Source organism: Pleurodeles waltl, chromosome 1_2 (assembly GCF_031143425.1).
Source record: "Pleurodeles waltl isolate 20211129_DDA chromosome 1_2, aPleWal1.hap1.20221129, whole genome shotgun sequence".
In the NCBI taxonomy this organism is placed as follows: domain Eukaryota; kingdom Metazoa; phylum Chordata; class Amphibia; order Caudata; family Salamandridae; genus Pleurodeles; species Pleurodeles waltl.
The window spans coordinates 132,724,854-132,738,983 of NC_090437.1; the positions used below are offsets into that span (position 1 = coordinate 132,724,854).

A 14,130-nucleotide genomic window follows, 5' to 3' on the forward strand; every position below is an offset into this window, starting at 1 on the left:
TTGCTTGTAGTTTATAAATTTCTACTGCGGGCGTCATGGCAAAGCTAGGAGATCTAGCTGCAAATCTTGCAATGCCACTCGCTCGCTGTTGCAATCGTAAAGTTGCCTTCTGGATGTGGCGCTGCCACTTGTGCGAGTCTTCTAGTTTCAGGCCTAAATAATCAAAATCGCTGACTCTTTCCAGCGCGGCACCCTCTAAATAGATAGGTCGTCTCATTCTGCCTTTCCTATCGCCAAACACCATGCACTTGGTTTTTAATCGGTTGATTTCGAGCCCATAATCATTGCAATAGTCAATGAATCTTGAAAGCAGGGTTGAAAGGCCTGTGGCTGTTTGAGAAACCAGCAGGGTGTCATCGGCAAAAAGAAGGCAGGGGATCTTCTGCCCTCCTATTTTAGGCGAGTCGTTAGAGCACTCCATAAGATAAGGGATGCATGCGTTTATGAAGAGAAGGAATAAGGTAGGGGCAAGAACACAACCTTGTCTTACACCTCGGGCAGTAAGGAATTTTTCTGTTAATTCACCTTGTGGGCCCCATCTAATTCTACCATAGTTGCCAGTGTAAAGATCCCTGATAATATTCAAAATAGAGCACGGGACTCCTATTTTAGACAGAACTTCCCACAGTTTGTGGCGGGGTACTAGATCAAAGGCCGATTTTAGATCTACAAATGCTACATATAGGTGGCCTAAGTCAACATCGACAACTTTCCATTTAATAGAAGTAAAACGAAATATCTGATCTAATGTGCTAATTTTTTCTCTGAAGCCCGCTTGTAGATGATTTAAGATTTGATTTTCAACTAGCCACTTGTTCAGCCTGCTCAACAACTGATAACAGAAATTTTTTTGAAGGTTGTCGAGGAGGCTGATGGGTCTATAATTACCCGGGTTGTTCCTCTCTCCTTTCTTATGGATGGGCACTATAATCGCCTCTTTCCATGAGTCAGGATAAATTCTGCTAGTCAAGATGGCATTAGAAAGTCTGTTAATATATGGGCCCCAGGTGTTCTGGTCCACTTTAAACATATCAGAGGGGATCCCGTCCATCCCAGGGGCTTTTGCTGCTTTCTGAGCTGCAATGGCCGACACAGTTTCGTTCAGTGTAAAAGGGGGCAAGAAAGCCATAGACTCGTCAAAAGTTGTTGGCTCCTCCGAAATTATGTCAGAAATATGACTTGCCAACAATGGTCCATACAATTCCTTAAAGTAGGAGAGCCAGATGTCAGGAGAAATATAAGACTCCAGGTGAGATGCGCGGTTCTGATCACCACAGGAAACTAGGAGCCAGAACCGTTTTGAATCATGGACGGTAGCTGCCTCAAGTAAATTGCTCCATAGCCCCTCTTCGTACTCGAATTTACTTTTGTTGCAAGTGGAAGCATAATGACGTCTAGCAATGATGATGCCTGATCTGTCCTTGGTCTTTAGCGCAATGGCCAAAGTATTTTTGGCCTCCCTACACCTCTTGTTGAACCATTTAGTATGTGGTCGAATACAGGAAATAGTCAATGGCCTTGGACGTTTAGTAAACAGCTCTTTCAAAGTAGAAAAAAGGTCCAAATGAAGAGGCAATATTTCTAATGGAGCCAGAATAAGGTTGGTATCAAATAACTGGTGAGAAGAGGTTAGGGCACGCAATTTTCCTTGAAGCTTATTTGATTGCACAAAGGAGTCCCACCTGACTGTACGCCTATTACTGGACAGCTCCATAGCAGTAGAGGAGACAGGGGGAAGTGCGACCCCTACTAGGAGAGAACTCTTGTATGTGATCTGGAGGGGAGCATGATCACTAGTATGGGGAAGACCCACCTCTAAGTCTAGAATATGGTGCCATAGTCTTAAGTCAAAGAGGATATAATCCAATTTGTTACTATATGAGCCCCTGAAGAAGGTTGGTCTGGCCGGAATGTCCGCTGGAAAGCGGCCATTACCCAAACGAAGGCCATGGGATATCATGAGGTCCACTATCTGTGAGGCCCTAACGCTTGGTTTATATGAATTTTGCTGGGTAGAATGAAAAGTCACAGGAGGAGGGATATTCCATACACTATCTTCAGACTGCATGACCTCTATGTGATCTGCATTAAGTTCAAGTAGAACGTTAAAGTCACCAGCTATTATGATATGATATTTGAGGCGAAGGTCTGAGATTAAGATATTCAGTAGCTCGACAATGGGAGATCGGTGATTTGAGGGTCCCGGTCTGCTATAAATATTTAGACAAAGGACAGGAGTGCCTGAGGCTGGGTAGATAGCAACGGCCAAAATATCATGAGAATCCACATATATCTCCTTTGTACCACTCCCCTCTATAGATTTTACCCATGTGATTAAACCCCCTGCCGCCCTGCCAGCTAAAGATGGCTTAGCAGGCTTGAAAAAGGAACTATACCCTTGTTTGTATGTACAATGCGTTGCCCATGTTTCCTGGAACATGCAGACGTTAAAATTTCCAACGAGTGCCCCCCACTCAGTGTCAACAAGTTTGCTGTTAATGCCAGCCACATTCCAGGATAAAAGTTTTGCTGTGTGCTGGACACAAGAAATGTTTGAGTTCGTGGTAGTATCAACTTGGACGTAACTGGCAACGGGGTTCGCCTTGAATAAACTTGTGGTATTATTAATATTTCCAGGTTGTGAGTCCGATAAAAGAAGAGAGGCTGGGCAGGGTGAATTAGATGGAAAGTTCATGGCTGCTGTGGCTGTGCAAAGATTGGTGAAACATAGTCAGTCAATATCCGAGGTAGCCCCAGGATCATGGGTTAGTTGGGCCCTTGAAGCAGGGCCAAAACAGAACTTAGGGGCCAAATCAGGGAGTGGATCTCTCTGGACCTGATGGCCTGTTGGTCTTATGTCTTGAGTAATTGTAAAATGGTTCGGGGCCAAATTGGCTGATCTAGTGGAAGGATTCGCACGCATATAGCTAGCAATAGGACAGCTAGCTGAAAGAGTAATTGCTGAGGACTTCCTGCGTATAGACCGTGCTTCCATTTCCATGAGGCCTACTGCCAAATGTGTATATAATGTCACTTACCCAGTGTACATCATGTAGTGCTGCAGATTCACTTGCTATGCATAGCTCTTCTGACATCTAGTGTTGGGCTTGGAGTGTTACAAGTTGTTTTTCTTCGAAGAAGTCTTTTCGGAATCAAAGGATCGAGTGACTCCTCCTCTCGGTTACAGTGCGCATGGGCATCGACTCCATTGTTAGACTGTGTTCCCACAAAGGGTGAAGGAAGGAGTCACAGAGTATAAGAATATAAAGAGATGTCTGTGCAAATGTAAATGTATCTACATATGTACAAATGTTAAACTTGAACGACTACAGGCTTCTGGGGAGGAGGGAGGGTGCATGTGAATCTGCAGTATTATATGCCACGAACAGATGTACACTGGGTAAGTGACATTTTCCATTCAAAGGCATGTGTAGCTGCAGACACACATGCTATGCATAGACTACAAAGCAGTTAGTCCTCCTAAAAATAGCGGTGGCTAGCCTGTAGGAGTTGAAGTTGTTTGAAATAGTGTTCTTAAGATAGCTTGACCTACAGTTGCTTGTTGCTGTGAAAGAACATCAACACAGTAGTGTTTTGTAAATGTATGAGGAGTTGACCATGTGGCTGCTTTACATATATCAACCATTGGTATGTTTCCTAAAAATGCCATTGACACACCTTTCTTTCTTATATAGTGCACTTTAGGAGTGATTAAAAGTTGTCTTTTTGCTTTGATATAGCATGTCTGTATGCATCTAACAATCCATCTTGCTAATCCTTGTTTTGATATAGGATTGCCTTTATGTGGTTGTTGAAAAGCAACAAAAAGTTGTTTTGTTTTTCTAAAATATTTAGTTCTGTCTATATAGTACATAAGAGCTCTTTTGAGATCTAGAGTATGAAGAGCTATTTCTGCCACAGAGTCTGGATGTGGAAAGAAGACTGGCAATTCCACTGTTTGGTTGATGTGAAAAGGAAATACTACTTTTGGGAGAAATGTTGGATTAGTTCTAAGTACAAATTTATGTTTGTGTACTTGGAAAAAAGGTTCTTCAAGAGTGAACATTTGTATTTCACTAACTCTTCTTAAAGAAGTAATAGCTACAAGGAAGGCAACCTTCCATGTTAAAAATTTAATTTGATAAGAGTGCATGGGTTCAGAAGGTGGGCCCATTAATCTGGTAAGTACGATATTTAAATTCCAAGAAGAAACAGGTGGTGTTCTGGGTGGAATAATGCGTTTTAATTCTTCCATGAAGGCTTCAATAACAGGAACTCTGAACAGAGAAGTGTGTTGAATAGTTTGTAAGTAAGCAGATATTGCGTTAAGGTGGATTTCGATGGTTGAAAAAGCTAAATTTGATTTCTGCAAATGAAGTAAATAGCATTCAATATCTTGTATAGATGCTGTAAGTGGGTCAGTGTTTTTAGATTAACAGTAGTAGACAAATCGTTTCCACTTGTTTGCGTAACATTGTCTAGTAGTAGGTTTACATGCTTGTTTAATTACTTCCATACATTCTGATGGAAGCTTTAGGTAAACAAATTCTATGACTTCAGGAGCCAAATCGCAATTTGAGAGCATTGGGGTTTGGGTGGCTGATTTGACCTTTGTTCTGTGTTAACAAATCTGGTCTGTTTGGGAGTTTGGAATGAGGTACTACAGATAGATCTTGGAGTGTTGTGTAGCAATGCTGACGTGCCCAAATTGGGGCTATGAGTATCATGGTGAGTGATGTTTGACGTAGTTTGCTGATCAGAATGGGAAGGAGTGGAAAGGGGGAAAAGCGTAAGCAAATATCCCTGACCAATTGATCCATAGAGCATTGCCCTTGGATAGGGGATGTGGGTGTCTGGATGCGAAGTTTTGGCATTTTGCGTTTTTACTTGTTGCGAATAGGTCGATTTCTGGTGTCTCCCACTTTTGAAAGTACTTTTGAAGTACTTGGGAGTGAATCTCCCATTCGTGAGTTTGTAGGTGATTCCTGCTTAGGAGATCTGCCAGCTCTCCCTGGAATATACTGTGCTAATAGATGAATATGATTGTGAATTGCCCGTTTCCATATTGTTTGGGCTAGTAGGGATGTGGAGATGAAAGTGTCCCGCCTTGTTTGTTGAGGTAATACATGGTTGTCATGTTGTCTGTTTTTATTAGAACAGTCTTTGTTGAAACGCTTTTAGGGCAAGAAATACCACTAATAATTCTAGGTGATTTATGTGAAGCTGTTTCTGTTTGGCACCTAATTCCCCTTGAATGGTATGATTGTTGAGATGAGCTCTCCAACCTATTATCGATGCGTCTGTAGTGATTATGGTCTGAGGCAAAGGGTCTTGAAATGACTGCCCCTTTATTAGATTGCTGAGAGCGCGCCTGAGACTATTGTTGTGAGAGGCTCTGTTGTAAGGGCCTTATGTTTAGTCTTGCATGTGGAACTATGGCTATGCAGGATGCCATCATCCCTAGAATTTTCATGATAAATCTTATAGTATATTGTTGATTTGGCTGTATCTGTGGGATGAGATTTTGAAAAGCCTGTATCCTTTGTGTATTTGGATATGCTAGGGCTTTATGAGTATGTAGAATAGCACCTAGGTAAGGTTGTATTTGTGCTGGTTGAAGGTGTGATTTTTGGTAATGGAGAGTGAACCCTAGTGTACGCAGGGTTTCTATCACATGTTGAGTGTGTTGTTGGCATTGTGTAAAATTGCTTGATTTTATTAGCCAGTAGTCTAGATATGGAAAGGCGTGAATGTGTTATCTTCTTAAGTAGGTGCTACTACTGCTAGACATTTAGTGAACACTCTTGGAGCTGTTGTTATGCTGAATGGCAAAACTTTGAACTGGTAATGTTTTCCTGCTATGACAAACCTGAGGTATTTTCTGTGAGCTGGATGGATGGGAATGTGGAAATACGCATCTTTGAGGTCTAAAGCAGTCATGTAATCTAGTTTCTGTAGTAGTGGAATTACATCCTCGAGAGTTACCATGTAAAAATGTGCTTACAGGATTGTATAGATTGATAGGCCTGAGGTCGCCATTATTTTTGGGAATGAGGAAGTATAGTTAGTATACTCCTGTTCCCTGCTGAGAATGTGGAACCAATTCTATTGCTTGTTTTAACAGTAGAGACTGTACCGCTTGTTGCAGCAGAACTTTGCGTTCTGAGGACAATTTGTGGTAACGTAGTGGAATGCTTGGAGGGGTGGAGATTACTTCTAGGCAATAGCCATTGCGGATAGTTGATAACACCCATTGCTGTAGGCTTCCCCCCACAGGAGATGTGTGGAGTGGAGGGGTGGGAAAGAAGTCACTGCTTAGATGGTGTAGTGGCTTGTTTTGAGGCTTGGAACTTGCCTCTGTTCCTGAAATATTGTCCTCTGTAGGACCCTCTAAATCCCCCTCTTTCATATTGGGTTTGTTGTCCCTGCTTTGTCTGGGAGGTAGAAGCGTCAGAGGATTGTGGCTTAAATCCTCCTCTAAACTGTGGTCTGTGAAAGGAGCCTCTATATGGTGTGGTATATAATGCCCCCATTGCCTTTGCAGTATCTGAGTCTTTTCTCAGTTTTTCTATAGTGGTGTCTACTTCAGGGCCAAATAAATGTTTCTTATCAAAAAGCATATTGGGTACTGCCTGCTGAATTTCTGGTTTAAAACCAGAGGAGAGTAGCCATGCATGCCTTCTAATTTTACTGGCAGTGTTGACGCTCCTTGTGGCTGTATCAGCAGCATCGAGGGCAGACCTTATTTGGTTATTACTTATAGCCTGTCCCTCTTCTACCACCTGTTGTGCCCTTTTTTGATGCTCTTTTGAGAGGTGCTGTATAAATTCTTGCATCTCATCCCAATGGGCTCTATCGTATCTGGCCAGAAGTGCTTGAGAATTGGCAATTCTCCATTGGTTAGCCGCTTGCGTGGCTACACTTTTGCCAGCAACATCAAATGTTCAACTTTCCTTATCAGAAGGAGCGTCTCCCTCGTGACTGGCTATTAGCTCTTTTTCTATCCGCTCTGACGACCACTGAGTCCGGAGGAACCTGATGTGCAATGTAGTCTGGGTCCACAGGGGCAGGTTTATATTTTTTGCAGATTCTAGGGGTAAGGACTCTAGCTTTGACAGGCTCACTAAAAATGTGTTCAGACACTGGTATCTGGAGTGAGTGGAAGAGAGTGTTGAATAAAAAATCCTCTTCCAAGGGTTCAGAGTGCATAAGCACCCCATGATAAGCAGCTGCCATAGAGCCTACCAGAGTCTAGGCAGTAGTGTCTTCTGGTGGAGAAGGTTTGGAGGGGTATAGATCAGGATCATTATCTGGAATGAGATCAGGGTCTTAGAGATACCATCGGTCCACTGTATCTCCATGTCAGTATAATGAGTGTGTTGGAGAAGGCAAGGTGGTGGACTATTGTGAGGTGAAAAAAAAGCTATGGCTATTGAGGAGGAGAAGTAGGGAGAGGTGCTGGTTTCTCCTTTTGTTTCTGCACTTTTGCTGGTGGTTGAGTAGAGTTTAACTCCTCTTGAAAAGCCAGCTTTCTTTTCGTTTTTAAAGGAGGTGCAGTGATGATTCGACCAGTCTCTATGTATATGGATTCTTGATTGCCTTTCATCCATAACCTCCAATATTGGCTTAATCTCAGTCTCTTCTTCAGAAGCTTTGTGAGATTCTTGCATGGGCTTCGAGATTTGCATTAGTTTACTCGAAAGTCCTTGTTCCTCTGTGTATGAGGAATTTTTCGGCTACGAAGTTTGGATCTTTTTCGGTCCCGAAAAGGAAGTTGGTTGTTTCGGCTCCGAAGCTGGGCGCTGAATTTTCGACTCCGAAGAGTGAAGTCGCTTACTGGAGTCCGAGACAGAAGTTTTAACCGACTTGCTTGACCCCAAAGTGGACGGAGGAATGGCCTTTTTCGGCGCCGATCCGGAAGGTCGGTCGCCAACTGTCTTTTTTCGGGTCAAACCATGGCCTTCCGGCAGTGGTGTACCTAAGGCCTTCTGTTGTTTTTTATAGGTGGGCATAGAGACAGACGTACTCACGTGCTGGCCAGTCGTGATGGGTCTATCATCTTCCGATTCTTGCTCGGAGTCAGTGCCTCGGATTGAGACTGCTGTCTGCGCCTGCTCTGCCTCCATGACGTCGAGATGTTCAGTGCTTTTTGATGCCATTTCTAGTCCTCGGGCTATGTGATCTCCTAAGGTCTTCTTCGATTGAAACGATCAACAGGTTTCGCAATCTTCCTCTCGATGGTCTGGAGAAAGGCACAAATTACAAACCAGATGTATGGAGTCCGATCCATCAGGCTTTCCACGTGGTAGGCCCGAACAGGCGCGAGTCAGGCGCACGTGCTCCGAACAGCGAAATGAAGTTTCCGACGGTACTACCGGTTCGATGCTAGATGGGAAACGCGATTGAAACAATACCGACGATTAAATAGGTTTTCTAAGAGTTTCCGATTCGAAATCTCAGAGTGAGAGGAAACACGTCCGAACCCGATAGCGGAAAGAAAACAATTTAACAATGGAGTTGATGCCCATGCGCACTGTAACCGAGAGGAGGAGTCACTTGATCCCGTAACTCCGAAAAGACTTCTTTGAAGAAAAACAACTTGTAACACTCCGTGCCCAACACTAGATGTCAGAAGAGCTATGCATAGCATGTGTATCTGCAGCTACAAATGCCATCGAACATATATATATATATATATATATCCTTGTATCTCAGTTAAGAGCATTCAGGTCTATAATTTCTAGAGCACTAGGGATTGTGGACCGCTAGATGGGCTCAGTGGAGTGTTGTTCAAGAATCAACAGAAAAACATACCTATACCAACACTAACCAGAAGGACCCACTTGTGTAAAGATGTAAATAAGACCCCTTTCTGAAGACAAGATCAACTTCTTAGCTTGAGTGACAAGATTCTGCTTGGGTTAAATTGGCATTGCAAACAATTTTGAGTGTTCTGGATTAGATGTCAATGAATTGCTTTGCTCTGTGGACAATTTAAATAGATTTGCTTCTCAGTACTCAAATATGTTTTAGTGTTTAGAGTTCGTGTTCATGAATGGACCAAACATCGGGAACTAAAGTCCTATAAAATCCTGCGTCAGCTCCATGCAAACGATGTTTAATATTTAAACTGAAAAGCAGTGTTGGAAAGCAGTTACAATACCAAACTCATTTAATTCGTTCCCTATGTGCAAAGAATTAACAAGTATGTTCCTGGGAACTGTTTTGTTTGTGTTAAACAGAAACAAACTCACCTGCCTGAAACCACAGACTGATTTTTCCAGAACTTACAGAAGTGCTTAACATAATGTGGCAAATTGACAATTCTGACCATTGCTATTTTAGTAAGACATGTACCCCTGAACAAGAACTTAGAGGAATATTATTGTAAATGACTGGGTCTATGTCGTCTTTGCAGAATATTTCATTGGTTACACCTGTCGGTCATATTCCGGCAAAATATTCATATGTGGTAAGAAGAGAAAGCATGTTACACTACTGCATTAAGAAAATCACTCAGATGAATAACTCAAGAAGTTATTACATGTTCTGCATGAATCCGTGTTTTTCGTGAAAAATTAATATTTGTAATGAAAGACCCCAGCAAGAATAGAACTTTAGAGGATTTTTCCATTAATTAAACCGTGTGTCAAAGAGTGAGGGGTGTAAATAGAGGATGGATTCTATGCAATACTCGTGTTCATACAATGTAGAAAGTTACTCTCAGGCACGTTTTCTCGCTTTTGAGGAGGCTGTTGAACCATTTGGATGTCTTATTGATTCGATGAAGGAACTATGATGGTGCAGGTTCTTCGGAATCCTGAATTTCTCCTTAATTAAAGGTGGTCACTTTTAATGAAAGATCTCTGTCAGCACATACTGGAAGGAAGGATTGACTCAGCATCTGTCTCAGAACACAAAGCTGCCTCCCTGAAAATAACTCACCCATGCACACTAAGCTGGCATACCTCATGGATATGCTGATTGTCAATATGTTGAGAAGTCTCTGAGATATCAGAGACGTTCCACACTCTAAAAGCACCCAAAAATATGCAATCTCACGAGATCAAATCCTCTCTATATTTTAAAACTTAAAGGCTTCTCTTCCTCACTCTCGCTCAAAGTAAAATCCTAAACCATGGAACGAACACATATTGTACTGAAGAGATCTCTGCAGGGCCGGCTTTCAGTACGTGTGCGCTGGGCCCAGGGTGCCAACCTGTAGAGGGCTGCGGGCACTCCCTGCATCAGTCTCCCTACCACTTAGGACTGAAGAAAAGTGTATTTAAACACTTAGAACACTGCTTTTGAAGGATGCTGGTGTCCTTGTCTGCTTCTGTTTGTTCTTTTTTCATTTCACGGGGTTCCTTAATCATGCCCCACTCACCTTTCTCCTACTCCTCTCAAATTTTCAAAACATAGGGAAAAAAGGGACAAGTGGAGGTTTAGGGGGGCACCTAATTTGGTGTTGCCCAGGGCACTCTCTGAGCAAAGGGAAGACCAGGTTCGATGTAGGTTTCTAAAGACAGAGTTAAATAACTTAAGTTGTTTAGAAATAGCAACATTGTATTTGGAAGAGATTCTTGATAAACCCGTAGACTAAAACAATCTGGCTGCTTTGGGGAGACAGCCTTGTAAAAACATTCAGATCATACATCAGACTCCTTTACACTATAACCCACAGATCTCGGTTGGAGTGTAAAATAGGCAAACCAGCAACAATGCCTGGAGCGAAAGTTACCCCAGTAAATATTTCAGGCAGATGACTATTGCCTGCGGGGGGCAATAAAACACGAATAAAGAAAAGCAAGAGGCTAAATCAAAATTATTAAATCCAAAAAAGGGAGGCTGCTATGTGATTGTCATATTTAAAGTGAACTGACAGTGGCAGGCCGAGCAACGAAGCTCTTAAGAGAAAAGTGGAAGGTCTGTGTTAAGTAAACTGCTTCTTCCCTTCTGAGCTACTAGGAATATTAATGATAGCCTGGAAATCCAAAAGACAGAGGCCTTTTTTATGTAGTTTGGGCCCCGAGTCAGCTAAAGAACTCTAGGTCACGTCATAGAGCAGCACATTTTTTGGGCAACAGCCACCAACGGTCAGAACATTGTGCCCTCCTGTGGACACTAAGAACGTTATTGAAGCTCATGTTTACTCCATGTTTGATGTGAAGAACTTAAAAGAAATGAGAATGAGGAGAAGGCAAGGATGGGAGATAACATACTACATATTTACACACATTTCTTTTTTATACCCATGTTAAAAATAAGCGACCTTTTTGAGTTTACAAACCAGAATAGCTGGGCTAAGATGACGGTGCAAATCCATAAAATTGCTACATTCTATTTAATGTTTAATGGCACAACCAGGACCCTACCAGTTAGAAACGGAAGGGAAAAATACAATTATCTTCAGCTAACTTCTCAATATATTGATTTCCAAAAAGCAACAATTATAATTGTTAAGAGAAATGTCTTTTTCTTTTAATGGGTGCTTCACTTTTCGCCAAGAAAAAAAACATTGTGATTGTTATTTCTTTGGCTATTGCTAAAAGATCAGTTTCCAGATCCAATGAAAAAAGGCAAACTATAGACACACAATAAAACGAAACAAAAAGCTGTCACAGACTCACGAACATGTATATTGTACACGTTCTTACTTTTTCTTATCCTTGTCTTTCTTTGTCTGTTGAGAGCCGGCCTGCTGTGCCTGAGATTGGAGAAGCTGAGCTGCCGCTTTCTTCTTCTGAAACATGTTTACCTCATCTTCAATCTCCTTCTTTTTGTCTTCAAGCTTTTTTTTCTCTTCCTGGTGAGTCCTCTTTAGATGATCAAACTTCTCATGAAGCTAGTGGAATCAAGAGAAAAATTAACAATCTATCTTTTACCTATACCGATGCAGTAGAGAGATTTATTATCTGATCTGTGGCTATAGGACAGGATGCAAGGGAAGGTAACAAAGGAACAGATCCGTATTTCTTGGAGACAAGAAGTAGAGGAATAAGGGGAGAAACAGTAGTCTTGGGGATGGGAGGGCAGGGGAGGGGAGGACAGGACAGAGGAGATACCTTACAGCGGGAGGAGTAGGCACAGGGGAGACAAAGGGCAATGGGCAGTAAGAAACAGAGGTGAGACAGGGCAGTGAGAGGGAAAATATGATATGCGACAGCATGGAGGGAGGACCAGGGCTGAAACAAGACAGCAGGAGAGGGGGCCAGAGGAGACATGGGTCATGAGGGAAGGGGGTCCAGAGGTAACAGATGACACCAAGGATGGGGAGGGTGGGCAGAGGTGAGATGGGACCCAGTGGGGAAGGAGGCAAGAGGGGGCATGAGACAACCGGGAGAGGTGGTCCAGAGGTGTGCTGAAAAGGGTAACACAGGACAGTGTTTTGTGGGGAGGTGTCCAGAGATGACACTAGGCAGTGACAGAAAGGGGACAGAGGTGACGTGGGACAGCAAGGGTGGGGGCCTGAGGAGGCTTGGGACAAATCAGGTGGGAGGCCAGAGGTCATACAGGATTGCATGGGGAGGGGGGGCACTGATTACACAACAGCAGGGCAGCTATGTATTTTTATATATGTACATTTATTTAGATATAGGTCAGCAAGGAGCGGGTGCCAGAGGTGGCATGTAACAAGGCGGGGAGCAGGCTCAGGGAAAACAAGCAACAGTGGAAGCAGAGCCAGAGTAGGCGTTGGAGAGCAGTAGGATGGTTGTCAGAGGTGCCATGGGACAACAGGGGAAGGAAGGAGAGAGAGGACATTTGTAGTGGGATCGCCACATCAAGCAGGTGAGGGAGGAAGTAAATACCTCTCCTGACTGGGCCTAAAAAGGAGGGTCATTTCATTTTCTTTTGATTTTCTGGGGACCTTTGCAAACATTGTGAGATTTTTATAGAAGTGCCACTTTCACAATTTGTTTACCAACCACGAAATCCTGAGTTTCTGAAAAAGGAAAAGAAAGGAACTGGATTTATGAAGTCAATGTATTGCTTTTAAAAGAACCAAAAACCTAAGGTCCCTACTTTGTTTTTATTTTTTTCATTCAATGTTTAAATGTGTGATATTAGTCACTTTACAAACAAAAAGCCTTTTTCGGGTGTCAAAAATGCTCAATCTGCAAACTTGGCGAAAACAAAACAAGCGTCATCTATAGAGGGTGAACTTTAAAATTAAAGCCTGGCTTACCAGCAAAAGTGTGTACACTATATCAGTGATCAAATGTCCTTGCCAGATAGCATATGTTGGAAGCACCATATATCCTCTAAAAATCCAAGAACAATATAGAAAAATACACAAATCCTTTTTCTTGCAGTGGCACATTTTAACCCTCACCATTAACATCAAAGACATTTCATCTTTTATATAGTTAACTGTGAAGAAAAGAAACCAGAGGGGGCCGTGAAAGAGAAGTGGAGAAAAATTCCAAAGCCAATGAATATTGAGATTGGACACTATGAAACCGGGCCTCAATAGAGAGGTCGATTTGCATTTATGGCTACTATAAGAAAAATCTTTGACTCAGGAATGGCCATTCCTGAGGGTTCCCGTGTTCAAATGTTCAGATATGTCACCCAAATACTTTGTCAAACATACTTGTATTCTTAGGGACTGATTTAAGGTTTGAAAGTCCTCTATCTGTCAGGGTGGCAGAAGACATTGACTCTGCCATCCTGACAGACTACTATTGTAGGAGGCTGGCCTGGCTTATAGTGGGTACCAATGGTACTTACACTTTGTGCCAGGTCCAGTTATCCCTTATCAGAAGATTAGCAGTGTTTTAGAAGCTTAGGCTGATAGAGGTAGCTATAGCAGAGCAGTTTAGGCTGAACTAGGAGACATGCAAAGCTCCTACTATACTACTTATATCATATAGGTACAATATCATAAGAAAGACAACACTCAGAGTTACTAAAAATAAAGGTACTTTATTTTAGTGACAATGTGCCAAAAATATCTCAGAGGATATACATCAAATTTGAAGATGATCAGCTCCCCAGTCAACTCAATACCTTGAAGGGACCCGGTGTCATATAAGTCCCTTAAAGGTACCAAAAAAAAAATTGGTGGATGACTGCCACTGGTTTTAACAGTTATTCACCAAATATTTAGTTTTTAAGAACAAACTCACA

General features: G+C 42.3%; 1 protein-coding gene across 2 annotated transcripts in view; it reads right to left on the minus strand.

The window, feature by feature from the left end:
* SEPTIN11 (septin 11) overlaps positions 1-14,130 on the minus strand; it is a 669,909-nt gene that overhangs the window by 138,716 nt on the left and 517,063 nt on the right. For both annotated transcript variants that reach the window (XM_069236824.1, XM_069236823.1), the window contains exon 9: positions 11,658-11,845. In XM_069236824.1, the coding sequence (XP_069092925.1) occupies positions 11,658-11,845 (188 nt within the window). The remainder of the gene's footprint in view (positions 1-11,657; positions 11,846-14,130) is intronic.